This window comes from Embiotoca jacksoni, unplaced genomic scaffold (genome assembly GCF_022577435.1).
Source record: "Embiotoca jacksoni isolate LCO1_2020_lvr unplaced genomic scaffold, fEmbJac1.0.p SCAF_12, whole genome shotgun sequence".
Lineage (NCBI taxonomy): Eukaryota > Metazoa > Chordata > Actinopteri > Embiotocidae > Embiotoca > Embiotoca jacksoni.
Window position 1 is genome coordinate 4659796 of NW_027185252.1, and position 25883 is coordinate 4685678.

The 25883-nt window shown below is 39.8% G+C and overlaps 1 protein-coding gene across 32 annotated transcripts in view; it reads left to right on the forward strand.

The window, feature by feature from the left end:
- camk2g2 (calcium/calmodulin-dependent protein kinase (CaM kinase) II gamma 2) overlaps positions 1–22235 on the forward strand; it is a 62124-nt gene extending 39889 nt beyond the window's left edge. Inside the window, exons 10-23 of one of the 32 annotated variants that reach the window (XM_069144314.1) lie at positions 377–499; positions 1159–1242; positions 1363–1405; positions 2061–2120; positions 5343–5383; positions 6196–6228; positions 8866–8946; positions 11806–11850; positions 12889–12943; positions 14317–14421; positions 15598–15673; positions 15898–15992; positions 16402–16653; positions 17715–22235. In XM_069144314.1, the coding sequence (XP_069000415.1) occupies positions 377–499; positions 1159–1242; positions 1363–1405; positions 2061–2120; positions 5343–5383; positions 6196–6228; positions 8866–8946; positions 11806–11850; positions 12889–12943; positions 14317–14421; positions 15598–15673; positions 15898–15992; positions 16402–16634 (1074 nt within the window). In that variant the 3' untranslated portion in view covers positions 16635–16653; positions 17715–22235. The remainder of the gene's footprint in view (positions 1–376; positions 500–1158; positions 1243–1362; positions 1406–2060; positions 2121–5342; positions 5384–6195; positions 6229–8865; positions 8947–11805; positions 11851–12888; positions 12944–14316; positions 14422–15597; positions 15674–15897; positions 15993–16401; positions 16654–17714) is intronic. The other 31 variants (XM_069144315.1, XM_069144318.1, XM_069144320.1 and 28 more) reach the window with 31 other exon arrangements.
- Positions 22236–25883: the final 3648 nt, after the last annotated feature.

Consider the following 25883-nt stretch of genomic DNA (forward strand, 5'->3'; position numbering starts at 1 on the left):
TAGTCATGTTTAATTAACACAAACCAAAACTCCCGGTCTACGAATCGCTTAGTTATCAAATATTGTGTTCGTTAATAAAAACAATTTATAATAAACTGTCATCTACAAATCCTTATGTAATGCATATTTCTCTGATCTTCAGAAGTAGAGATTATGGAGTACATAACCAACCTCTGTTGACATGTCCACACTCCCCAGAACACAGACAGTGCCGCTCTAGCATGTTAAATGTGTGGTGATGAATACAAGCTCAAAACCTGTCGTAAATCTGCTCCAGAAGCGTGACTATCGGCTACATCCTCCCTATTTGTGCACATGCATGTGTTATGAACCAGTTTTTCAGTCATAGTATGTATGTACATTCTTCCTCTTTCAGTTTCCTTCTCCAGAGTGGGACACAGTGACCCCCGAGGCCAAGAATCTGATCAATCAGATGTTAACGATTAACCCTGCCAAAAGAATCACCGCCGACCAGGCCATCAAGCATCCCTGGGTCTGCGTAAGTCACACTTGTCTTCTTCTTTGGTTTTCACATCAAGAGAAATCGTGTCCAGCATGTAAAACACTGGAGTGGCTGTTCATACCAGCTTTGGGAAAATGTTGCCACATTATTGTCTGTTTTTACTTTATTAAGCAGTCATACATTGACTTAATAACTTGGCAGGACACCATGAGTAGAAGCTCTTAAACACACTCCCAGAGTTACATTGTAAAATATGTTACGCAGTTTTGATGCAGCTGTTTAAAACAAGAACACAATTTGGTCCCATAGCCGAGTTTTAAAACTATGCACACACCGACTTCAGATACCAGAGTATCTTTTTTCTACTTTTGGATCAAATAAAACCCATTCAAAGATATTTGTTCTTTTCTGTTACACTTGACTGCATTTAAGAGCTTCAAAAAACATTTGGCAACACTGAAGCTAACTCCCACTAGTTGAAAAGAACTGTGTGGGCACAATACTATATTGTCCTAACATGAAGAATAATGGACTTTGGTGAAGAAAAAGGACAATACCTAGAGTTCTTTGCCTCCATCCCGTACATTATTTAGAATCGGACAATAGGAGTGACAGCTGTGCCTTCTCGTCCACATTCAAAGGGGACTACACTGAAGTTGGGTTTATTTCTAATGTTGTTTCCTCTCTACGTACAGCAACGCTCCACCGTGGCCTCCATGATGCACCGTCAAGAGACTGTGGAATGTCTGCGCAAGTTCAATGCCAGGAGGAAACTTAAAGTGAGTGAGGACACAGTTAAAGGCACACACACACACACACACACACACACACACACACGTAACACATATCCTTGTAATGATCGTAATGCTTAATTATTCTTTTTTTGTCCTTGTCTGTAGGGAGCTATCCTCACAACGATGCTGGTGTCCAGGAACTTTTCAGGTGAGTTTTGGCACATAGTTTAAAATTGTATACGTTTAGTAGGTAATCAGTTTGTCCTAATCTGATGTGTCTGATCAAATCAGTGTTGTTGTGCTACTCTACCTCCAGTCTGTGAACTTCTTCCTTTAACCATAAAGTTTTGATTTCGCTCGTCAGAGTTTGGCTTGGGTGGACCTCCCAATTTCTGGGCTGGACGATGGGTTCGCAAGCTAATGCGTTAATGCTATTGGGCCTGTGTTTATAGTCTTTAATGGAAGCAAGGCCATCCCCGTGGAATACGGCCAATTACTGCCTCCAGGTCAAGACTGAAGAAAGCAGACGGGCCATACCTCTGAATTGCTTTTGAACATAACCGAGTTACGTCCATGGAAATGTGATCAATATTTTGACTTGCAGGTATTTTAGTGCCAAGAAGATTTTCCAGCTACAGGTTCACTAGGTATTACAGGAAATCTTGTCTTTAAAATTAAATGTCTGGTGAGCAGCTCTTCTGGTGACACTGGATCTGCAGTCTTGATCCGAATCCCTCATGTTTTGTCGTTTCTTTCTAAAAGAGATTATATCCTTAAAAAATTTGAAAGAAAAAGGCTGTCAGACTTTAGTGAGGCTCTTGTCCCACCTCCGGTGCCACACTGAATCCCTCTCTGTCCAATAGTGGGACGGCAGCATACCAGCCCTGCCGCTACCACCAGCACGGCCGCAATGGCACAGGAAGGTACGTTTGCTGGAGGGGGTGTTGGAGTCGGGCACTGCCAACTTCGTACTCAGGCTATTGGCATGTGGCCTGGGCTGCTTGAACCCCTCCCCCACCCCCCCCAACCTGCTGTCTGCACACTGATGGACCACTTTTAAATGGTCATCATTGCACTGGGGCATCTTACACAAACACACAAACATATAAAAGGCAACCACAGATGAGGCTCAGCTCTCATGACCTTTGAGTACTGCTGCACTTCTTGATGCTCTAATGAACAGACCTCCTCTCCAGGACTGGCTGTTTAATTCCCTGTGTCGAACACAACAGCCATTTAACTGACAACCAGCATGACCCTCTGACCTCTTTCCAACTACAACGGCTGCCACCGAGCAAAGCTCTGCTTACGCATCTCTGCATTAACACAACTGTTGTAGGTCTTTTCCTCTGCATCAAAACCATTTAACCTTTTATATCACAAATACAATACAATATTCCAGCATTCAACCTCAGTAACATTCCCAGTTTTGCTTTTTTTAAATTGGTTTGTATCTACAGTCAATGCCTGCCTGTGCTCGCTGCAACCTTCCCTCCGCATGGCTCTGGCACTAACAGCCAGCCAAGCATGTTTATGAGCGTACAGTACAGTGCAGTATGCCAACCTGCATGGGAAGCTGGATAACCAGAAGGCACAGTGTCCTGTGTGAACTATTTTTCTGTGTTTCCTCTCTTCTGCTTGCCCTGTTGGTTTTGTGTGAACATATAAAAACACAAAAAAATTACGGAAGGCGTCGGTGTGCTTCAGACAGTGTTCATACGTATAATCAGTAAATACCAATTTGTGTCACTTTCTGAAACCAATGTTTGAGGTTTAAAAAAACGTACGAGACCAAAAGAAAAAAAGAGATTTTAGAAAGTAAAAAAAATAAAATAAAATAACATTTCATACAATAGATTTGCATGTAATAGTTTTGTACGTAATTAAATCCTTAATTCTGATGGAGTTCCAATCAGTCGATCTGTTCAAGGACTTTTTTGTGTATTGGTGAGAATATTTGTACCTATGGTTATTCGCAACAATAACCAATAATGCAACAAGCATGCCCACTTTTCATTGTCTGAAAACCTGTACGCATGTCTCGGTTTTATGGCTTTAAGCGCCACTTTTGAGTGTGGTGATTCAGGACACTTGGCCTTGGTAAAGGGGAAGAAATTGGTCCTGAATTTGCTCAGATGTCGACCTGGATCTCAGTTTCATAACGGTTGGGAATGCACTCCTCCGCACTGTTTAAGATGAAGACTTTGTTGCTGCATGCCAAACATGTTGATGAGCCACCATCACCGCATGAATCCCCATCACCTCTGTGAAAATGATTTAAGAATGCCTTTGAAGACGCAGTAAAAGCCTGACAGGTGTTTGTTCCTGCAGTTGTCATCTGCAGTTTTCAGTTCAGATGCAGATATTAAATACGTTACTGTTTTCTTGCCTTCCTCATTGCCCTCCTTCCTTCTTTATAAATGGAAGGTAAGGGTAGATCATTGGAACATCAGACAAATATATGTGTGTTTATTTTTAGTAAGTTTTTGTGTCTGTATGCATGTGACTGTTTTTAGTGAGTTTCCTGTTAGTTGTGTGTTGGTGTTATTTCTATTTAAGTCTGCTTATGGTCAGGTTTTTCCCGATTCATGCACACTGACATTATGTCAGTGTGGCTAACAGTCAGTTTCACTTAACTTTCTTTTTTAAACCTTTATTTAAGCAGGAAAAATCTATATCAATATCAACAATTTTAAATGAACTTATTGTAGTCGGTGGAGTCCGAAGTTTCCAGACACTTTTTACAAAGTTGTTCCAGCAGTATTGCTGAAGTTGACATTCATTAGCTGTAATAAAATAAACTAAATTTTCCTGATTTCAACAAGGCGATTTTGGATAGTGGCACTTCATAGGTTCTAGAAGTAGCTCATTCACCCATCCATTTCATTCATTAGTTAGTTATTCTTTCATTCATATTTTCTCCCTGAAAGCCTTCAGAAAGGAGGAAGGTTGTCTGCAGATTAAACACTGAACCAGGATCTGTGTATCTTTTTATAGTAGTACTGCAGAACTGTGTTCTGCACTTTTTGACACTGAGCTGGAACTGATGTTAGTGGGTTTTTTTCAAATTTATTTGTTTTACCTGCTTTTTAATGTTGATTATTTTAATTGCTTGACTGTATGAAGGATGATTTCACCCAAAAAGAATATTCAAATAAAAATGTTAACTCATTTATTGCTCTACAACCACAGATACACACTGAGTAATAGTTGTTCAAAAGAAGTTAATGGAAAGGGAAATTTGATCAAATGAAAATTAAACGTAATACCCGAACTAAAATTAAATTAGCTTAAATTTTAAATTGCAGGATAAATAGACAAAAAATGGTAAAAACATAACTTGAAAAGATTAAAGATAAAAGTCCTAATTATTATTACTTGTATTTTTGGGTCAACTGAGCAATAATGCCTCTAAATCCTCAAATGGTTTTGTGGAAAAAAAGGGGAAAAAAATTGTAGATATTACAAACAGACACAGTTATGTGTAATTAAAGTACTTACGGTAAGTCAGCTTTTTTTTGTGTATAATTTTTACCTACTAACATAATGTTGTTACAATTCTGACATTTCACTATTTTATGAATTTAACTATCTAATTTTTTGGGTAACTGTATGACTTGCCATGTTATAAATAATTACTTACAATTTTCACTTAATATCCACATTTTAAAATTCGCTCATTTTTATTTTCATTTGTTTTTAGTTTTTTAGATATTTCTTGTCTTGGCATACATGTTCCATAGAAACATCAACGAAGGAAATTGAGCCGCTCAAAAAGTTTATATTAAAAGATAATGTAGTAAAAATGCAAAAAAAAATAAATAGAAAGTTCATTCTCCATGCTCACTTTTCAATTTCAGATTTCTATTTCTGTATTAATGTCAAATATTCCTTTAAACAGTCCTTTTGTTTTACCTGATTTTCCTCAGTGGTGCAGAAAATATACTTTTTGGTGGGATTGTCGTTCATACAACAGTTCTGCTGTTAAATGTTGATGTGAAATCAGGTTTACTCGACCTGATACACCTCTTTTGGCCTACCTTTTTAGTTTGGCCTGCTGACTGTGTGATCTCGATCACTCCTCTATTTGTTAGACAAACGCTTCTCAGACTGCGTCCTCACCATCTTCTCTTACTTTCTTTCAGCATGCAAAACCTTACTAAACAAAAAGTCGGACGGTGTGAAGGTAAGTTCTCTGACCCATGAGGGTTTTATTGACGCTCCTGTCTTACTTAATCTTCCTATCTTCTGTTATCTCCCTTTCAATCTGTCACCCTAACTACTGTCTAATAACGTGTATCTGTGATATTATGAGTTTAAGGAAAAGCAGTATGTCCTTTAAATTAGATTACCTTTGTGCTCTGGTGCTCGATATTTCGTTTTTCTAAGGGCTGTTAAATGTGATTTAAGGATTTTTCTGGTTTAGGGTAAAGGATTCATTTTAAAGATAAAGTAGGTGCTTGATCATGTTTATGACTTCACAGTTAAAGGTTACACAGATTTCAGATTAAAGTGAAACTAAGGGACATAATAAACAGCAATAAGCCTTTTTTTTTTTTTACCACCATCTTTTTTCTTTGGCTCGTCGCAATTTTGCTTTGATCAACAGTCAGCGTCAATGCATGCAGTGAAGCGCCACGACCAACAAGGGCCAAAACAAAATTCCAATTACATACAGTAACCTAAACAATAACTAAATCCCCTTCAAAACATTAAAACATTCTACAACTAAACTGCACAACCAATGATTTAACTCTTTCGGTTCTTCTTTACAAATTAACTCCCCATATTTTTTGCAGCTGACTCTTTTTCTTACGAAGCCTTCTCGGCATTCCTTTGTCTCGTATTTGTTCCTGTTTAAGCTTTTTGCAGCCGTTTTGTTTTTCCTCTCTCTTTCGGGATCATTCTGGCAGCTTCACTTTTTTGCTGTTTCAATTAGTTCCTTGTTTCCTGATGACCCCTTATTTTTTCCTCCTCCTTTCCATTGCTGTCTGTCAGAAAAGGAAGTCCAGCTCGAGTGTTTGTTTGATGGTGAGATCGGCTCTGTCGTTTTCGTTCGTTTTTCATTCTTTGTCTCTCTCCTTCTTTTCAAGTATTTTCCCCCTACAGTCCCTCCCCCCTCCCCTTTTTTTTTTATTATTTCGAGCAAAGGTACTCTAGATGTCGTTTCCCAACTTCATCTAACATCCCTGCATCCCCTTCTACCATAAGCGCCACCAAAACCATATAAACTCCTGACAAATAACACACATACACACTCTGACTAAACTGCCCATGGACAAGATTAGGACTTTTTGCCTCATCCCAGACCATCACAGGAGTGAGGGACATTTTAATCACTGCAAACATCGATATTCAACCATCTTCCCTTTTTTTTTTTTTTTTTTTAACATATTTATTGTACCCTCATTATTTTTCATTTGAGTGAATTCTGCTTTCCCATTCCCCCTTAAATAAAACAGCTGTCTTGGTCATCTGCAGATAATCTTCACCACTGAAATAGAGATAGTTCAGACCTAGAAGGGATTTTTGTAGAAAGTAATCAAGTAGAAAACAAACATTTGTTTCAGTATTCTTCAGGAATTTGGTCTGTTGATGTTTTTGGTTCGTTGCACATTTACTTCAATGCATTTTCAAAGTAAAGCTTGTATATTGTTCATTACTTGTTAAAAAAAAAAAAAAAAAAAAAACTCGTTAAAATTACAGTATAGGAACATTTAGGTATCTATCCAATACTTTAGTTACCAGAAGGGTTTTTATAATTTTTTTCAGATTAAACTTTTTATTTTATTTTTAAATTTCAAGGCCTAACAATAGTGGCTTTACAGTGCTTATGGATTTTAATGATTGTGGGTAATATCATTGTAATATACTGTATTTCTCCATCCTCAGGGTTCAAACATTTCTCATTAATTGAAAACATTTCATAACCAGCCCTGAAATACAGTAAAAGATGGGAGAACTGTTGATGCCAGTGTTGCACATTAGTTTTTCTGTTAGATGTTCTTAGTCGGCCGTGGAGACTGCCAGAATACTGTTTAAAGTCACACTAGGGTGTTTGCTCATCTCAGATTTGTAGCAAAAAAACACCCGAAACCTCCCCAGCACTTTGCTCTTAACCTTTCACTGACCCAACCCATTCGTCCACACCTCTTAACTTTCCTGTGGGAATATTTGCATTCTGCTCTCCGTCCAGTTAGCCTAAGGCTGAAGGAAGAATTCAGCTCAAACTCTTGTTTTCTTGTTCACGTCACACATTCCAGCTAAAATCTGCAGCTACGATACAAACTGCACTTTTGTTATACAGCTGAAACACAACTGCAGCTCTCAGGCTTCAAAACAAAACAGCATCAAAATACGTGTTCGAGTAAGAAAGTAATACAAAAATTAATAGGATTCTAGCTTTCATTAAATTTGGAGACTCTTAAAGTACAGATGAAAAAACACTGAAGCATTAGAGGCCAAAATATTCTGACTCAATACAAGATCACATTTCTCATGATGTTCAGTGCAGTCAATGAATTTGACAATAAAAAAACGTAACGGCATATATAGCTCATCAGATGTTAATTGAGAAAACTATATTATGAATAAGCTCTGCAGGGGACCATTAAGATTTTGATTCAGTCTGAAATGCAAGTTTTTCTTCCATCCAACGTTGGCTCGTTGGATGGTTCAGTTTAAAAAAATCTGTAAAAGCAATAAAACATTGGGTGACGTAAGCAGTTACAATAATGTGAAAGTAGTTTTGCGGGTAAAATAAACCTGAGTATTGTCTTTGGTGAGGAATGACAACATACAGTACAAACCTCCACACACACACACACACACACACACACACACACACACACACACACACACACACACACACACACCACACCACTCTCCACAATTAGGTCAAATCCTTTCATCAAGGCCTTTCACTGCATGCACAGACCTGGACTGGTAACCATAATAAACTTATTTTATGATATATTTTGCCTTTGTTGCTGCCAGAAATTGGCCACCAATTGCCAGAACTTGTTTTAGATGCGAATGTAAAATTTCTTTTTTTTTTACCACAGCAAATGCTGATTTACCTTTTTCTGAAAAAAAAAAAAACAACTTTTGAAACATCCAGTCTGTTTATTGTTTTAAAAAATGCATGCGCTGACTAACTGCTCTCTATTTTTTTCCTTCTTTTATTATTGTACAATGTCTGCAAACATGTTAGACATTTTTTGCAGACACACTGTTTTATAATGGAGACAAAAAACTAGTCATGTCACTTAAAGGTGGTAGAAAGTGTCTGCGCTCACACTATCACCTTCATCTGTTTCTGATGAGCAAAAAAAGGGTCCTGTTATGGATTCAGTATTTAATTTTTAAGCTACAACAGACATAAGAATACAGAAAAAAAAAATGCTATTTAAAATGTATAAGGCAGTGAGATTGAGAAGGTTGATACAGATATTCAGATCAACGTGTTAAGCATTTAAGTCCTGCACATGCACCCCACTCACAAGTGTGCAGCTTTAAATCCTACTCACCTACAGTATGTGGATTATTTATATTGGCCGTGTAATGGCGCTATTCCTGTTTTCCACCTGCAATTCCCATCGGAGGGTTTATGGTTTAGACCCGGCGGGAGCAGAGGGAGTCACTCTGTGTTGTGTTTCTTTGCCCCAGTCGCAGGGAAACAACAGTAAAAACAGTGTAGTAAGCAGCAGCAGCACCAAAGACAGCAGCATGTCATCTTCAGCACCAATGGTACCTCATCTCTATTTGGTTTCTCTCACATTGCTTTTTATGGCATCATTTCGCTGTTTCCATCTTTTTAATGTTTACTCCTGTGTCCTTATGTTTTTGTCACATCCCATGTTAAGTAAAATCTTTTCTGTACTTGGTCCGGTCTCATCTATCACCCTCTGCCTCTTTGCTTCTGGTTTGAACACAAATTGTGATGTTGGCAGTGAATTTGACGACTTTAAAATTGAACGACTGGTCTGTGCATTTGAGTGTCACTCCCGGCCCGTGTTTTACCCATATCTCCTGTGGACACACTCATATATATATATATAAAATGGTGCACAACACTGACAGGTAGACAAATGACTTTCATTTTGTGGTACAACAGCAGACACTTCAATCAAGTTCTGCCCAGCCGCATCCTGGTGACTCCTTTGTGTGTTCAACTGTGTCACCTGAGCTTTGTTGATGGTTGCAATTTCTTGGAAAGCAGAGCTTGAACCTCTGCTACATCAAAACAATTTCCTTTTACAAATTGCTCTGCAATATGTCGATGGTAAACGATGAGGACTTCTGGGTAAAACAGGAGGTCGAGTGGACGAGTGACAGATCAGAATTGCAGGAGGATGCAGCCCCCATGTTCATATATGTGACAATAAATAGCCATATGTATAAAACATACAGTGGCGCTTGAGTGAGACTTGCCCCAGGTTCAAAATGTGGAAAATATGTCAGCTTAAACATGCAAACAAAATCTTAATGAAAGCCAAACCTTCCTTTCACCAGTTAGTTCAAGTCCGTCCTGTGTAAAATGACCGGAGACAGTTCACCCAGTGAGACCATGTCATTGAAATGTGAGTTTTAACAACTGAAGTGATTAAGATACTTAATGAAAATGATGCTCTTACAGCTGTCTACAGAAAATGTGGCTAAATCTATAAAATGATTGAATAGCTGTTAATCCAGTCTGATAGAACGGCCATGGAAGTGACTACATTTATACAAGTTACTGGATATATATATATATATATATATATATATATATATATATATAAAAAACATTGTTCCAACGGTTTTAAAGAATAATTATTAGTTTCAGGAAATTTGGAGACCGCAAGATGAGAGGAGTAACACCACTCTTATATTCAAAATGCTAAACTTGTGCCAGAAGGCGCTTAGCTTAGCTTAGCATAAGACTGGAGGCAGGGGAAAACAGCTGAGTAACAAAATCCACCTACCATCATTTCTAAGCCCTCTGATTAGCTCATTGGAGTCACTGTTCTGCCAAATTGAGTCCTGCAAAACCTCAGTGTGTCACTTTTATACTCCAGGTTTTTGTAGAGAATAAAGAGATATTGCGTGTTAATCGGTGAGCTTTAGGGATGCTGGGAGGTAGATTTTCTTCGTAAACTAGCGCCTTTCCCTCAGTGTTCAGTACTTGTGGTAGGTTTAGCTAACCGGCTGCTTGCGATGGCTTCAAATTTACCGTACAGACATGACATGGCAGTGGTGTCCGTCTTCTCATTTGAATCTCCAAGAAAGTTTTTAATGTTACAATTTTATTTACATGTTAAGAGTTCTGCACACTAGCAAATGCAACTGAGCATCTCTCCCCTGTCTGCAGTAAAGATTTAAAATGCCCCAACGTTACTTGCCAGATTTAAAAATCTCCATCATCCCATATGTAACTGAAGGGGCTGCATGTTCTCAGGTTGGTTCCAGCGTTGATCGAGATCAGGAGAGAGTGACTGACTGACGAAACCAGGAAACTGTGGGCTTGTTTGACAAACTATGCGGTACTTGGAGCCCTTGAGTTGCTTTGCGCTGAATGTCTCGGTGGCAGGGTCGAGGCTGAGGATGAGGAGTGGTTACACAAACACGCATGTGCTGATTTTCTTTATTCTGACTGATGATGAAATTGTTAAATAAACTGATAAATGACACAGTGTCTTTATTGACAATTTCAGCCCGAGGTCGCAGAAGGAAATCGCAGATGATTTGTTTAGGGACTTTAAATCATTTTTTTAGTGACTGTGAATGAGAAACTTTAGCAACAGTGCACTATTCAGGGGCTCTGCTAGATTGACAACATTTTATCAACTGGGATAGCAGCACTCCCAAAAACAAACCAAACAAATGTCAAGATTATTGGTTACAATTTTGTTTCATAATGCCGACATATTTCAATGGGGCCTGATAATGAATAGTTATTCTCTATAAAAGGAGGAAGATGTTAGTCTTGTGGTGCGTTTACAAAGCACAAGTGATAAAACGGTAAATGGTGTCCATATTATTGAGAATCCTTTGTGGTTTGAGAGTGCTTGCTACCCAAGGTTACTGTTCTATCAATGTGTTGGCATCAAGTTGGATAAATCAGAGCTTCCCAGCTGTAACTTTCACTTTGATGTTGATTCAAACTGCAATATGTTGAAACTGCAAATACATCCAGGTGACATGAATGCACCATGACATCTGCGCCCGCACTTCCATGCACACACTGCAAAAGCCTCCTCCTCAGTCACGTCCCTGCCTGGTGAATACGTGTTTAACTGTGTTCAAGCCTGGTTTTCGTTCATTTTGGAGACTCTGAAACGATCCTGTAGGCCGCAGTGCTGGTGAATGGGGAACGGACTGACACTGAGCGCCCTGACATCTACAGTTAATCACCATAAATGCTCCGCAGCTTCTGTTCTGTTGCTACTGTGCTTCGTCTTTGGTGTGCGCACCACGCGTCCGTTTTGTATGTTTGTCGTGGTGGAATATGTCGTTATTCCCTGGTGCCCCTTCAACCTCCCCCACCACCACCACCACCACCACCACCCACCCACCCAGCCATCCATCCCCTCCCTGCATGGTAAAGTGTCTCCTACCTCCCCCCAGGAAGCCCAGACAACTGTCGTACACAACCCAGCTGACGGCACCAAGGTAAGCCACTCCTCCTCCAACCTCCAGCCACCAGCTACGACTAACACATGTAGAGAACCTGTGGAGGATTTTCTCTCAATCTGTCCTCAAACATTACTGTTAAAACAACCATAATAACAATCTACCACTTCATTTCAGGTGGCATACTGCCTATCCAGGAAACAGAAGAACTTGGCTATTGAAATCTAAGATTTAAACAAATTCAAAATATATGAAAAAAAAAAAAAATTCATTTCATTTCATTTTACTTTATCTCACTTTTTGGTAATTTAAATGCATTTAATTAAAAATACCTTTTTAAGATGACAGTTCACCCAGATTTGTTGACTGGTCAAAACTTGATCTAGGTTAAATGTTTTTCTCACATGTCAACACTTGATTTTGACTGATGGGGCTGATTCTACTCAGATTAATTACTGCTAAATGCCGCCCTTTGAGATTATGGCAAATTTAAAATTTATATGAAAGAGAAAATCCTACAGCGGCACATGCACCCCGAAAACTACAATCTTCAACATTCATATACAACTTTTTACAAAAATAGGAAAAAATTGCTGCTCTGCTTGCACTGTCATTTTATACAAGCTTGCAAAATACTAGTGTGACTAGATATCTAAATGCCAGTGCTGTTACACTATTGTTCCTTACACTGACACTTTTCTCACTTTGCCACACAGACATGCTTCCTCTCGAGGAGCAGTTACACACTAACATACACTCCTACACTAATTCCTGATTAATTAGCTGAACAATTGCAAAGTGCTCACACACATTCTTGCTTTGTGGCTCTTTGCGCTTCCCCTCGCTGCTGTCTTGGCTGGTTTGTGCTCCTGGGAGGGAGGCATCCACCCGTCCATCTGTCCGTCAGGTTGTCTGTGTGTCTTTAAGTGTCCAAAGCTTCCCAAGCCTGTCTCAGTTACAAATAAAAATATATATATATTTTGTCTTGTTTTTTTCTCTTCTCCCCCAACTGTTCTCTTTCCGTACACTCCCTCTCTGTCCGACAATCTCTTTGTCGCAATCCTTTCTGTTGGACAGGGCTCCACAGAGAGCTGCAACAACACAGAAGAGGAGGAGATGAAAGGTAGGAAAGGTACTTGTCCAACTTTCACCTACTCTGCATGCCTCTTTTTATTCACTGTATATCTTCTCCAGATCAGATGTATAAACATGACAAAACATCTATTCATCGCTTTATATTGATGCATGTCTGCTGGGTAAATGTTTCGGGCAACTGTCAACTGTTGTTCCACAACAAAGAGCTTCAGTCAGGGTGGCGGAGGCTTGGAGATCCAGTGCCTGTTGCAGTTGGATGAGCATCACCAGAGAGATAAAAGTGACATCTAAACACAGCGCAGCGCAGTGCATGTGGAGGTGTTGAAACAGACACTGCTATCCTGGATAATACACTTTTGATGTTATCTCTGTTTACATCTCCTGTAAAAACTGATGAATAGGTGGTGCTTTGCTTATTCGAGGAGCCTTGTAACCAAAGTGCAGGTCACAGCTGCTTCGTCCATCCTGTTCAAGTGTTTTAACTTCTTTATACTCACCTTTCCAAAAGGGGTTTGTCAATTCACAGGACGGAGTATTTCCAGTCTTAAACATGTACATATGTGGTCCACTGAGAACCAGGGGATAATCCAGTAACGTCCTTTAGTGATTGTCTAATGAAGCCGATCAGCAAACTGTAAGATAAGCATGTCAACAAAGTTCAGTTGGATTATTTAGGTGAGTTTAATGTGTGAAAAGCAGAGCTGAAACTATTACTTAATTCATCAGCTTTTCACTTGATAGAAAATGACTCAACTTCAATTATTATTTTTTTCGATCAGTTGTTTCAGTAGTTCACTGCTTACAGCTCCTATATTAAAAAAAAAATGCTGGTATTCTAGGTTTTTCTGTGATAGCACAGAAAATATATTTAGGTTTTGTCCTGCTTGGTTTACATGGGGACAAAACAATTAGTTGATTGATAAAGAAAATGGTAGAACCTAAGAGAGTGACTGATAGTGACCATATGTAGATACCTTTACCACATTGGTTGGAGTGTCTGCATGCCAGCATCACAAGCCACCTTAAGCCTTTAATTGGCCGTCTTCAGCTCAGGATGACCCTTTAAAGTTTTCCAGATGATTGAAGTAGGACAGAGCAGCCTGCACCGTTCCAGAAAAGAGTTAATCCTGTTACTTCAGGCAGCAGTCCATGGATTTACCAGCACTTGATCTTACAGTGCTGTTGCGAGGCTGTTCCTCCTCCTCTGTCGGTCCGTTTTTTGATGAATTGTTCAACTCTAATGCTTATTTCAAACTGTCTGAGCTTACACAAAGCTGCTGCAACAGGCTTCTGATCTCCATGTGCCTCTGACAAATGACTGCACTTTATAAATTCCTAATATGTTGGAGGAACGTTTTCTCAGGCTTCCTGTCCGTGTGCATCTGTGTGTTTGTCTTGGGATGAGGACAGTGGCTGCCGGTGAGTCCACTAGTACAGACAGTGCAGGGTTAACACAGTGCAGCACCATTGAGGAACAGACCCCGGCCCCGTCTCCTCATTGCCCACCGCCCACCTGTAAGTTGGCAGCAGTTTACCTGATTCAACTCTTCGCTCTGACTTTTCCGCCCTGGCCTTCCTCTTTACACCCAACAACAGTCCTTCAGCAAAAATAATCTACCCTATAAGCCGACAAGACGGTATATAAATAAGATAAAATGAAAAATGTCACCCTTTCTCCTTTCTTTCCACCAATTTACTGCACCAACTCCCCTCTTCCCTCCTGTGCTGCCATCTACTGGCACCCTGATGTTACTGCTCCCTTTCCTAATTATCATCCGAGTGTCTGGAGTCTATTTTCTGACTATCACTATTTGATATACTTTGTTTGGAGTAAAATAAATCGTGAAGTTTAACATATTTGACAAGCTATGTGTTTACTGGGATGACTGTGCCTGCCTGCAGCCGGTCCCCATCAGGAGGCTGTTAGCAGCCCTCCTGTTCCTGTTGCTCAGACCAGTCCGGCTCAGAGCTCCTGGCCTGAACCGGAGTCCGCTCTGTCGCCCCTTGCAGGTAGCAGCAACCTGCAGCAGAGTAAGTGTCGGGGCAGGTTGTGCAGTGCTTGTGCAAAGCGGTTTTCATTGGGTTTGTTCTAACTTTCTGTGCCACTTGTTGGCAGAAGGTTGGAGCAACTGCATGTTAGCTTACATGATTTATAACATCCATAAAGTCTGGCGTGTGGTGGTTCTCTGCTGGATTATTCTGTCCCCAGCACAAACTCCAGTTCATTCAGAGTGCATCCATGGAGTTTGTGCTTTTGTGATGCGATGTACCACAGTTTCATACGGTTTATGTCTCACTCTTAATATCTGAACTTTGGTCACGATGCTCCTTCTTCCACAGAATTTAATATAATTCATTTTTAAGAACTGCACTGGATGGTGTTAGCTTGTGTGTGCAAAGTTAGTTTTAGTGTTTGTTTGGAGATATTTTTGGGGTTCAGTGGCTCATGGACTTTTGAGCATTACGTACTGTGTGTGGTGTGTTTTGTACAGGGTGACTTCAAATGTCACTGTCATTTTTGCCAGAGGCGGTGCCCATGTGAGGAATTAATAACAAATGTCAGGCAGTAAGTTGAGGGAAAGCATGGAGTGTGGGATGTGCATGTTCAACCTTTAAATCATTCCTGACTGTCTGTAACCTCTTCTGGTCTTCTTCTTCTCCTCCTCCTCCTCCTTTTCTATCTGTTTTCAGCTCGTAAACAGGAGATAATAAAGATGACCGAGCAGCTGATTGAGGCCATCAACAATGGTGATTTTGAGGCTTACACGTAAGTAAATACATTTATTTGTGTACAAGTCATCATTGTTTCAGCGACTTGTTAAAAACATTTTGTCAACTCTAACACAAAGAAACTCTTCATTGATTTTTATGTGAAATACACACCTTACAGTGTAGAGAATTTCCTGGATTCATTATACGTCCGTTCTGCTGCTTTTAGTCCCTCACATTCTCCACTGCAGGATTATTTATGGTTGTGTTTTCCTCTGACAGGAGAATCTGTGACCCTGGACTGACTTCTTTTGAGCCAGAGGCCCTTGGAAACCTGGTGGAGGGGATGGACTTTCACAAGTTCTACTTTGAGAATCGTAAGTTACTCATCGTGGTAGATTTGTTCCACAGTCTACTGTAGTGTTCGATCCTTTTGAATCTACTGGCAGGTAGTTGGTCTAAAATCAGTCTGTAATTATTTATTGGAGCAAAAGAAATTTGCACTCTAAAATCTGCATTTACACAGATTATTGCGGAGAAATACATATCAGTTGTCGACCAGTATATATATATATATATATATATATATATATATATATATGCATTATATGTAAATGTGAAGCAACGTGCACAGGTTTAACAGTGTGCCCCTCTATCTGTTTGAAGCAGCCAACATGTAGTATGATGCAGCTCCAACATGCTAAATGCTCACAAACATGGTTACTTGGCTGCACACTGCACACATCGGTTACACACAGCTGACTGGCACGTTTCTATCCCCCTTAGTTCTGAGTAAAAACAGCAAACCGGTGCACACCACCATCCTGAACCCCCACGTCCATCTGATCGGTGAGGATGCTGCCTGCATCGCCTACATCCGCCTGACGCAGTACCTCGACAGCCAGGGACGGCCGCGCTCCTGCCAGTCGGAGGAGACCCGCGTTTGGCATCGCCGCGACGCCAAATGGCTCAACGTGCACTTCCACTGCTCAGGAGCACCGGCTGCACCCCTGCAGTGAACTGACAACCCAGGCCCAGGTGAGGCGATAACACCCTCGCTGTGACGACAGTGCGAACGGCGCGGTGACAGATTCAGGCTCCGTTCAAGGACGGTGGCCGACTGTAAAAGCCCTTCGGCTCCTCAAGGTTCTTTGCTGTTTAAATCTACAATATGAAGCTCATAGCCTTAAGGTAGCAAATCTTTTATTTTTTATTTTTTTTATGCACGTGTCCTTGTCATCACTCTGAGGCCTCTCATCAGTCTCGTCCCTGCCCCGGAACTCATCAGGACTTCGGGGCAGGGACGAGCCTGATGAGAGACTTTCAGTGAATGTTGGTAATTTTCACAAACATCATTAATAATAACTTTGAAACTCATTTTGAATTCTAATTATTTGAATTCCAGCTATTAATCTACTGTTATTCAGAATTAGTTACAAATTTTGTGAAAGAATAAAATCTCAAAAATGCACTTCAAGAACAAGTGAAAGGTGCAGTGAAAAACTGTTTGGGATGAAAAACAGAGAGCTTGAAAACGCTCAGTCCTTCCAGAAATGCACACAGCTCATATTCAGCACGGTCCTCGGCCCGTCCTTTTGTGAGGAAGAAGAAACAGAGCGGTCACAAAACAGTGGTAGTGGTAGAGCTCCAGAGAGAAGCTGAAGAGGAGATATAAAACTACACTGAGATGTACTTAGAACAAAAAGAAATCTTCTTATGGAGATCAATAATGTGAATACAACCTTTAATGGTGAAATTAAGAGCTTATATTCTTGCCTCCTCACGGTAGGCCAGTCACAGAAAAAAGGGGTCGTGAATGTTGTATTCAACAAGCAGTTCTGATGTAGCACCCTGGCAGCTTAACCTGGACATCGATTCTGGAAAGATAAAAACACAGTTCCATTTACTTTACATTGAGCTTTAGGCAGAAATGTCTGAGGTAGAAATATTAAAACCTGAATATGTCGGATAAACGATAATTAAGATAAAGATAAACGATAATAAGATAAATAAAATATAGATAAACTATCTGCACCAGGACTAATGTTTTCCTGACGACAACAGCTTCCTCACTCACCATTGTGTTCTCTCCTCTCCAGGTTTGCCTGAACTTTAAAGCTATTTGGAGCATTTCTTCTCCGTAGTCGGAGTGGTGCCTGGATCCTGACCGGGAAGAGGCTGCTTGGAAAACACATAAGTGGGAAAAAATATATTACAATTCAATAAAAAAAAAATAAAAAAAAAAAATAACCATCAACCAAAAAAACCAAACAAAAAGCAAATTTCAAAAGCCTGACTGAAATAGCGACCAACACCAATCCAGTCCAACCCTAGCTAGATGACATCGGGGCCCGGCAGACGTCAGCCCCTTCTTGCAGATGGTGCATGCTTCTGGCGGCAACACAGGGGTGATGCTGTCCTGGTCCTGGTCTCCCATGGCCTTTATTCCCCCGTCTTTGTTTTTTGTCTGCCGTGTGGAAAAGTATTAACATGTTACAAATATATATATATATATATAAAACAACTGAAAAACAAGTACACTTCACACACTTAGTGAGTCTGAGTGGGGCAGCAAGTGGAAAAATGTGATTTATTTTTGTCTTGACGGAGCAGCAGAACGTTGACTTTATTAAAAGTATTGTTTGTTTTGCAGTTAACAGGTTTATGTGGGTGGAAGAGCAACTAATATCTACTTAATATCAGAGTTTCACATCGATTTTTAGTGTCAGGTTTGAGCATCTGTACACAATGTTTTTAAGGGGTTTAGGCGTTGTAATGTTACTGAAGGGACCTTTATTTTTATTTTGTCTTTTTGTATCGTGTTGAGCATTTTGTTTTTATCTCCTGAATGCGGGATATTTTAAAGTATTTTGTGTTGAAAATAAATTTTTATTGGAAAAGGGCAGTTTTATTTATCAGAATTGTGTATAAATAGATATTTATATAGGAGAGCCGGGGAAACGATGTAGGGAGGGGAGTTTGGCATTAGAGAGTGGGTGTTGTTTTTTTCCGGCTTTGAGGTCCCGAGGTGTAAATACAAACAAACATATTCGCACACAACTTGCATGCACACACACACACACACACACACACACACACACACACACACACACACACACACACACACACACACACACACACAACAAACAATCAAGATCCCTGCGCTCTAGCCTTTGAGGTGGAGCCTCTCTTGAGCTTTAGACAACAACGTCCAGGCCTGCTCATCCTGAAGTTGCAGAAGGCCTCCCTGTCCTGCTCTGCAGTGTTTGAAGTCCGACACTAGGTGGCGAGATCGGTCAAAGTCTAAAGCTCCTCACGTCTGAACTACCTAATCTGAAAGCACGGACACCCTCACGCCAACTTCTTCCTTTTCCTTCGACCTGTTTTTGTGTGATTTGACGTGACGCATGATTTATTGGAACTATCTAATGGCCTGTACTGTTTTTGCACAGACACTTACGACTCGATGCTGTTGTGTCCGCTCTTCCGAGGGAGTGAACCTTTCTGCAACTTCAGGTTACGCTTGCCAAAATCCTTCCCTTCCACCCTACCTCTGCCCCTCTACTTCCATCATTCCTGCCTCTGATACTCTTTACATCTGTCGTGACCCGACCAGCCCCATCACTGTCTTAGTAGCACCACGCCGTGTGATGATGATGATGTCACCCTTTACCGCCAGTCTCTTGTTCTGATTGTGTTTTTAAAATTTGTATATCGTCCGTCTTGGCTTGCTGTACTTCTGTGTGAAGTCCTGGCACTATAAAAAAAAAAAAAAGCATGTTCAAAAGGAATGCAGCTGAGGGTTGGACAACAAAAACAAAAAAAAGGCATGATGGGAAGAGGGCTACGCCAACTAGAGGGCTGCGGGACCTTTGCTGATGGCAATCAATGGATTTGGTCCCTTTGGTCAGTTTCTGTTGTAAATGTTGTGGTTGTTCGTGTTTTGATGTTGATATTTTTATCAGTTGTTTTAACCAGAGCTTAAAAGAAAATATGATGGGTTGAAGGGTCAACCCTTTTTTAATATTTTAAATATGTGCCCGTTGTCCCCTCACACACACTGATCAACACACACTAATCAACACACACTGATCAACGCACACTGATCAACACACACTGAATGGTGAAATCTTGAGACAAAAAACCCCTCCTGTTGCTAATCATGTTGGAAAAAGCACATGAGATCAGAGATTCTCTCTTTAAAGAGGACAAAACATATGTGTTCAGCGTGGCAGCACTGTTTTTTCACTGTCGTAGAAACTTGTGTGTGTGTGTGTGTGTGTGTGTGTGTGTGTGTGTGTGTGTGTGTGTGTGTGTGTGTGTGTGTGTGTGTACGTGACGTCGTATACCAGCAGAGGGGTGAGGCTCGTCGTCTGTCCCGTCTCTGCGCCGCTCCATAGTAACTTGTGCACTATGTAGGCTGTTGCTGGTGGTCACCTAAAAGCAGAAACCAGGATGAAGCTTCAAACCGTCGCGCATCATGTCCGTGTACCAACACAGTCACACAGACTTAAAAAAAAACGAAACAAAAAACAATGTTGTGAATCATACGTGAGCCCCGTCCTACCGTATCAACCGCCTGTGCTGTGACATATCTGACATGAGAACTGTGGCCCCTCCCTTCTCTCTGCACCATGACAACGCGTTGTAAAACCAGTACTGAAACTGTGTGATGTTTTTTATGGTTCGGAGTAGTGCTGTTTGTGCTGTGGGCTCCGGCCCAGTTGTCTGTCGATGCCACCAATCTGAAGAGATGCTTTTCTTTCATTGTGTGTGTGTGTGTGTGTGTGTGTGTGTGTGTGTGTGTGTGTGTGTGTGTGTGTGTGTGTGTGTGTGTTTCCTCACAGTCATGGGAATGTTTCAATGGAAAGTGAGATGCGGATCAACTTTACAGGTTATTGAAAAAGGAGGGGGGAAAAAAAGTTTGCCAAAGTATTTGAACAACTTACATTTTTGTTTTTCATCGATAGATATGAAAGTTCACAGCTGACATTTTGATGTGTTGCAGGGGGGAAGCACAGATGTGAACAGGAACATTAATAAAGGCTGCATCCCATTCAGGTTGCCCATTTCCTGGGTCCTGGTCCCTCTCTCTGGGGCACTTCATGGATCTGAGCCATCATTAATGTTATTAGTTACACTTGTGCTTTTCCTGTTCACAGTTTTATCTTTTTTATAGTCGCTTGTAAAACAGTGTTTTCCGACTATTTTGTGTTGTGACCCCTTAAAAGGAATCAGTTTCTACTTGTGGCCCCTCGTCACACCTAATTGATTTTCTCTTCTGTTTGTTGGATTTGGATCATGATCAGAGGTCGGAGGAAGTGAAACTACCACAAAAACAAAAATAACAAGATTTTACATTCTAGTCTGTTAAAAGTTTTGGACCAATCGCAGAACTTACGAAGCGGTTTATTCTTTCAGTGGAGTGTGTGCACGTGCACACAGGAGACACAACACACACAGTGTTGCTAATGGTTTCACGTTATTCCACAACAAGCCACCATATGTGGTGGTAAACTGCAAAGGCTGCTTGTAAGTAAATAAGGATGTAAACAAAGCAGGTTTTAGACTTAAGACAATTGGCTTTGCAGATGTTTCATAAGGAAGGAAATCTTATCAAGAATACAAAGTGTTTAGAGATACTAAACTCTACAGGACACCTTTAATCAACCAGTTAAACCTCACCAGATTTATCCGACTCCAGGTTGGGAACCACTGTTTCATACTTTTATGTCATTTGACCCCTTTTTTTTTTTTTTGTGTCAGTTGAAATGAGACATGTTGATATGGTTAACAGTAGCTTAATTACACATCTAGCTCTTAATAAAGCAACATGATTAATTGTTGGGGATCGTGTTTCTGGTGGCCTGAAAAATGTCAAGTAATTTTTCGATTACCTTTTCTGAATTTGTTATTCTGGCTGGAAAAAAACCCACAAATCTTGAATTACATTTTTTAAATTGCAACGCTACAGCTTCAAAGAGGTGATTTCAAACTACATACATTCAGATAAATGAGTTCAGTAATGAAGTATTTCCATGCTAGAAATTCAGCGGTATCTAAATTTCTATAATCAGTAGTAACTATGTCACAATTTGAAGTGACTTTGAGATTTTTGCTTTAAAATGCTAATTTGTGCAAAGCTAAACTCCACTGTTCAGATACTTTGGCAAACATCTAACATGCGTTGATTAAAACTGCACGTGACTGAAACGAGGGGCCGAAAAGATTCTTGAGGGCTCAAAACAGATGATGAAAAAGGAGAATTTAAAAACCACAATCTTTAACAGCAACACTATATATGCAGTTTTACAGATGGAAGAAATATGCATGTCTACTTTCTGGTAATTTTTCACTGTTTACTTGATAACGAAAATGGAAGTCTGTGTTATTTGCATCCTCGAGGTTATGAAATGGCTGTCTGAGATATCGAAATCAAGGGATGTTATCTCGTATTAAAATGCATAAAAGATTAGCAAAAGCCTTAGCTTGAAAGTAAATTCATTGCATTGTAACCTTACAACAAAAAGGGGCTACATATGTCTATAGTCTGAGTTTCAATTGGATGCCGGATTTTTGCATGACCATACAGTTAATAAAAATCATACATTAAAAACTTGTTTTGTTTGGATGGTTGTTTTTCATAGCTTTGTTATTATTGGAAAATGAAAGAGTATTTAATAAAAAAAAAATAGCATTTCAATATTGATTTCTTGTTCAGCATAAAACAATCTTGTGTGGTGAGGCAAGGTTTGTTGGTTGCAGCAATTCATACACAAAAACTATATTTATATTTTTTTATTTGCCTGATCAAAGTGTATGTACATCACTGGAATGTGGTAAATTGCATTCAATAATGCTGTATGCACCTGTTTTATGTTACCCGCCCAGTCCATAAAATACATTTTATATAAAAGTAAAACAAATTTAAAAATATTTTCAAATGCATTTGTCATTGGTTAAATGAAACTTGCCCTGACACAAGGGCAAATTTCAGACAAACCAAGAAGTATCTCTGTTTTAAGTGCAGTACTAACAGTGGCCAGTAGAGAGCACCAAACGCCCAACAAATCAACGGAAAGCAATTCAGGTGTAGGCGGTTGGGGGCAAAATCCACAGTCTTCCTTTTATGAAATATAGAATAAGTATTCAAACGTAAATTAAATTAGAGCCACCTTTAATGGTACAAAATCCTCTTTTTGCATTTTTTTTTATCTGACCAAGACAGAGAACACAAAAACTCATTAAGGGATTTTACACTAAAAAGACTAGTTAATTACTTGATTCTTGTTTCAATTTTAATTGAACTTCAGATGTCGTTTTTACATATAACAAAGATAAATGTCTGGGAAGGATCTTTTAACAGCCAGCATATAAGAAAATGTTTTTAGACAATCAACCTTTCCCTGAATGTCTTATCAGTCTAGATTTAATCGCATTTGACTGAACATGTAATTAGATTGTTTGGCACTTTGAATCTCAACCACACCCACACAGTCCTGATTAAAAAAGTTAGTTGTTACGGCCCCATGTTTGCCAAGGCTGTGACCCGGGCGCGTTAGGTTTTTAGGTTGCCTGTACTTATGTACACACAGTGTCAAAGGTTAAAGGTCATTAGAACGTCACATTTTTGGAGAACGTGACATCTTCTGCACTTTTTGGGGGGAATTTCTTCAAATTTGTATTAACCGTTCACTTGGACTCAGGGATGACCCGATACGATGTTTTAGGTCAGTGTGACCTCACATCTGTCCCCTGCTTGTGAAAGTGATATCTCAGGAATGCCTTCAGCCTCGACAAACATGGACAGAAACTACAACTTGACTGGTTAATGCCGGCATGTAACCAAGATTATTGTAGTTTTAAACTCTAAACATACTTTCCCTCCCAAACTTTTATTTCAAGTTTTGCACATTCAGAAATTACTTTGTAATTCTTCTTCTTCTGTCCTCCCTGTTAAGTTTCATGGCTACGGCCTCACTCGGTGTGGTATGACCACAGGTTTATGGTGGCTATTGTTAGATAATGCTGGCAAACTTCATTACTGTTGCTTGTGGCCACAATGACTGCTGTTCAGAAAATATGGCATCGGCTTACTTTAAGATTTGAAAGAATATTCTCAGAGGCTTTAAATACATTTAAATATTATACAAAAAAAAAAAAAATTGAGCATGATGTGGGACACAGTGGAAGTTCTACAAAAACATGTATTATTTTTAAAGAAAGTCTCCCAACTGTCACTTTTGCAGCTCAAATACAATCAGACAAAATACTTTGAATACATTTGGGACTTTACTGAAGTCACTCCTCGATGTTAAATCTACTTTATACCTTGAACTGAGCCCATCTGTTCAAAGCAAAGCCTTATAACTGATGCAATGTCCAGAGTCAAATGTAGACGTTGGTGTAAGTAGCTCACAAATTAAACCGTTTTTGATTTTTACAAAAAAAATAAAAATTTAAGGGCGGTTTTAGTTTTCATTGGATTTTCAAAAAGCTGCACTTTATGCCACTTTATGGCACTGAGGTGCACTCACTTGGCTCACATCCCCCCAGTCAAACAAGTTTTTCAGAAAACAAGACAACAGGTCGACTCAGGACCTGCAGTCTCATTTAAAGCAGCAACAACAGCGACCGTTATTCTAAATGCAAATGAGACGCTCTGTTTGTCCAAGAGGGAATGTGCTTACTACAAGTTGTAGGGGAAACCTACAATAATCCATTCATTCTAACAGGTTCCTGAGAGGTAACCCTGGTCCCCAGTTCCCAAACCAGTGATTGTCTTTTAATTGGTTATTTGGCCACACGGCCTTCGCTCCCTATTCACACCGTCAGAGCCATTCATCAATTGTTGATTAGGTGTCTCCTTCCTCTGTGGTGAGAGACTGCATCTCTGGACTTATCTTTCAGTCATTACCTTACTGCTGATACAGCAGAGAAACACAGTGTAGTTAAAATAACTGGTTAACTTCTTTCAAATGTGTAGCGATGAGCCGCATATATCACAGTGACTCCTCATTACAGAACTTCATTCAGCAAGCACAAGTTCAGTTTGATTTTAATTAATCCGCCAATTGTATTATTTACTGCAACTTTTAAACACGGCTGCCAATTTCATTGAATTATTCTTTGGTCAATAAAATGAAAGGAAATAGTGGAAGATGGTGATTACAGTTTCCTGAAACCCAAACTAACGTTTTGAATGTCTTGACTTTCACTCTAAAACCAAATATTCAGTTTACTGTGATATAAAAACAGAAAAAAGCAACAAAGCTTCACATTGGAAAGGTGGAGCTGGTTAAGGTGAGGCATTTTTGTTTGGAAAATGACTTGAAGTAGTCATCATTTATCAAAAAGTAATAAATCTTCTGTCTTTAACTTAACCCTGAGTAATCATTTGTGTGTCACGTTATTTTGATAATCAGGTCATGGGTCAAAGTCTTTTTTTTCATCCCCCCCCAAAAAAACTTGTATTACAGTTAATTGAATATTTTGGATTTTAATCTCTCCGTCAGACAAACAAGACATTTTCAGATGCAACCTTTCACGCTATATTATGATGCGTATTATTATTATTATTTTTTACAGTTTTCTGATATCTAATCTATCCAGAAATGATCAAAGAAATAACCGAAAGATTGATTGATTGTGGAGATAATTGTTAGTTGCAGCCCAAATGCGATGCGTTCACAAGAAGAGTGCATCATGTGAGTGTGATGTCACTAATTTCTCTGACTTGACAAAAGATGTTTTTTAACCTCCTCTAAAGTACATTTACAGCCGTCTGTTCGCCACCCACCAGGTGTCAGTAGCCCACCTGCCTCGCTGCCTCTAATGTACTGCATGCTGTAAACGCAGACAATGGATCACCTGCATTTCTACCTGCCAATGAAGAAAAAAAAAAAAAAAAAAGCTTCAACGTGCCAGAACAAAGATACAAATGTGTCTATCAACATTAAAACTGCAAACAAACGTATTCCTCTTAAAAAAAACACAAAAAAAAAACTTTGCTTCTTTCCCAAAATGGTGATAAATTAATTTAACTGAGGCTGCATGACAAAACGTTTTCTAAGAAACATTACTCAGACTCGGAACAACAAAAAAAAAACGTGAGCAGGAAGGGATGCTTTGATCAGTGCCCTACTTTTCAGTTGGAGGAGAGGAGGCGGAGGGAGATGCGGAGGGGAGAGGCAGGGGAGAGGCAGGGAGGCGGGACTCCGTGTCCTCCAGTCATCCTCTCAACTGCTGCTCTCAGTAGTGTGCGGCGT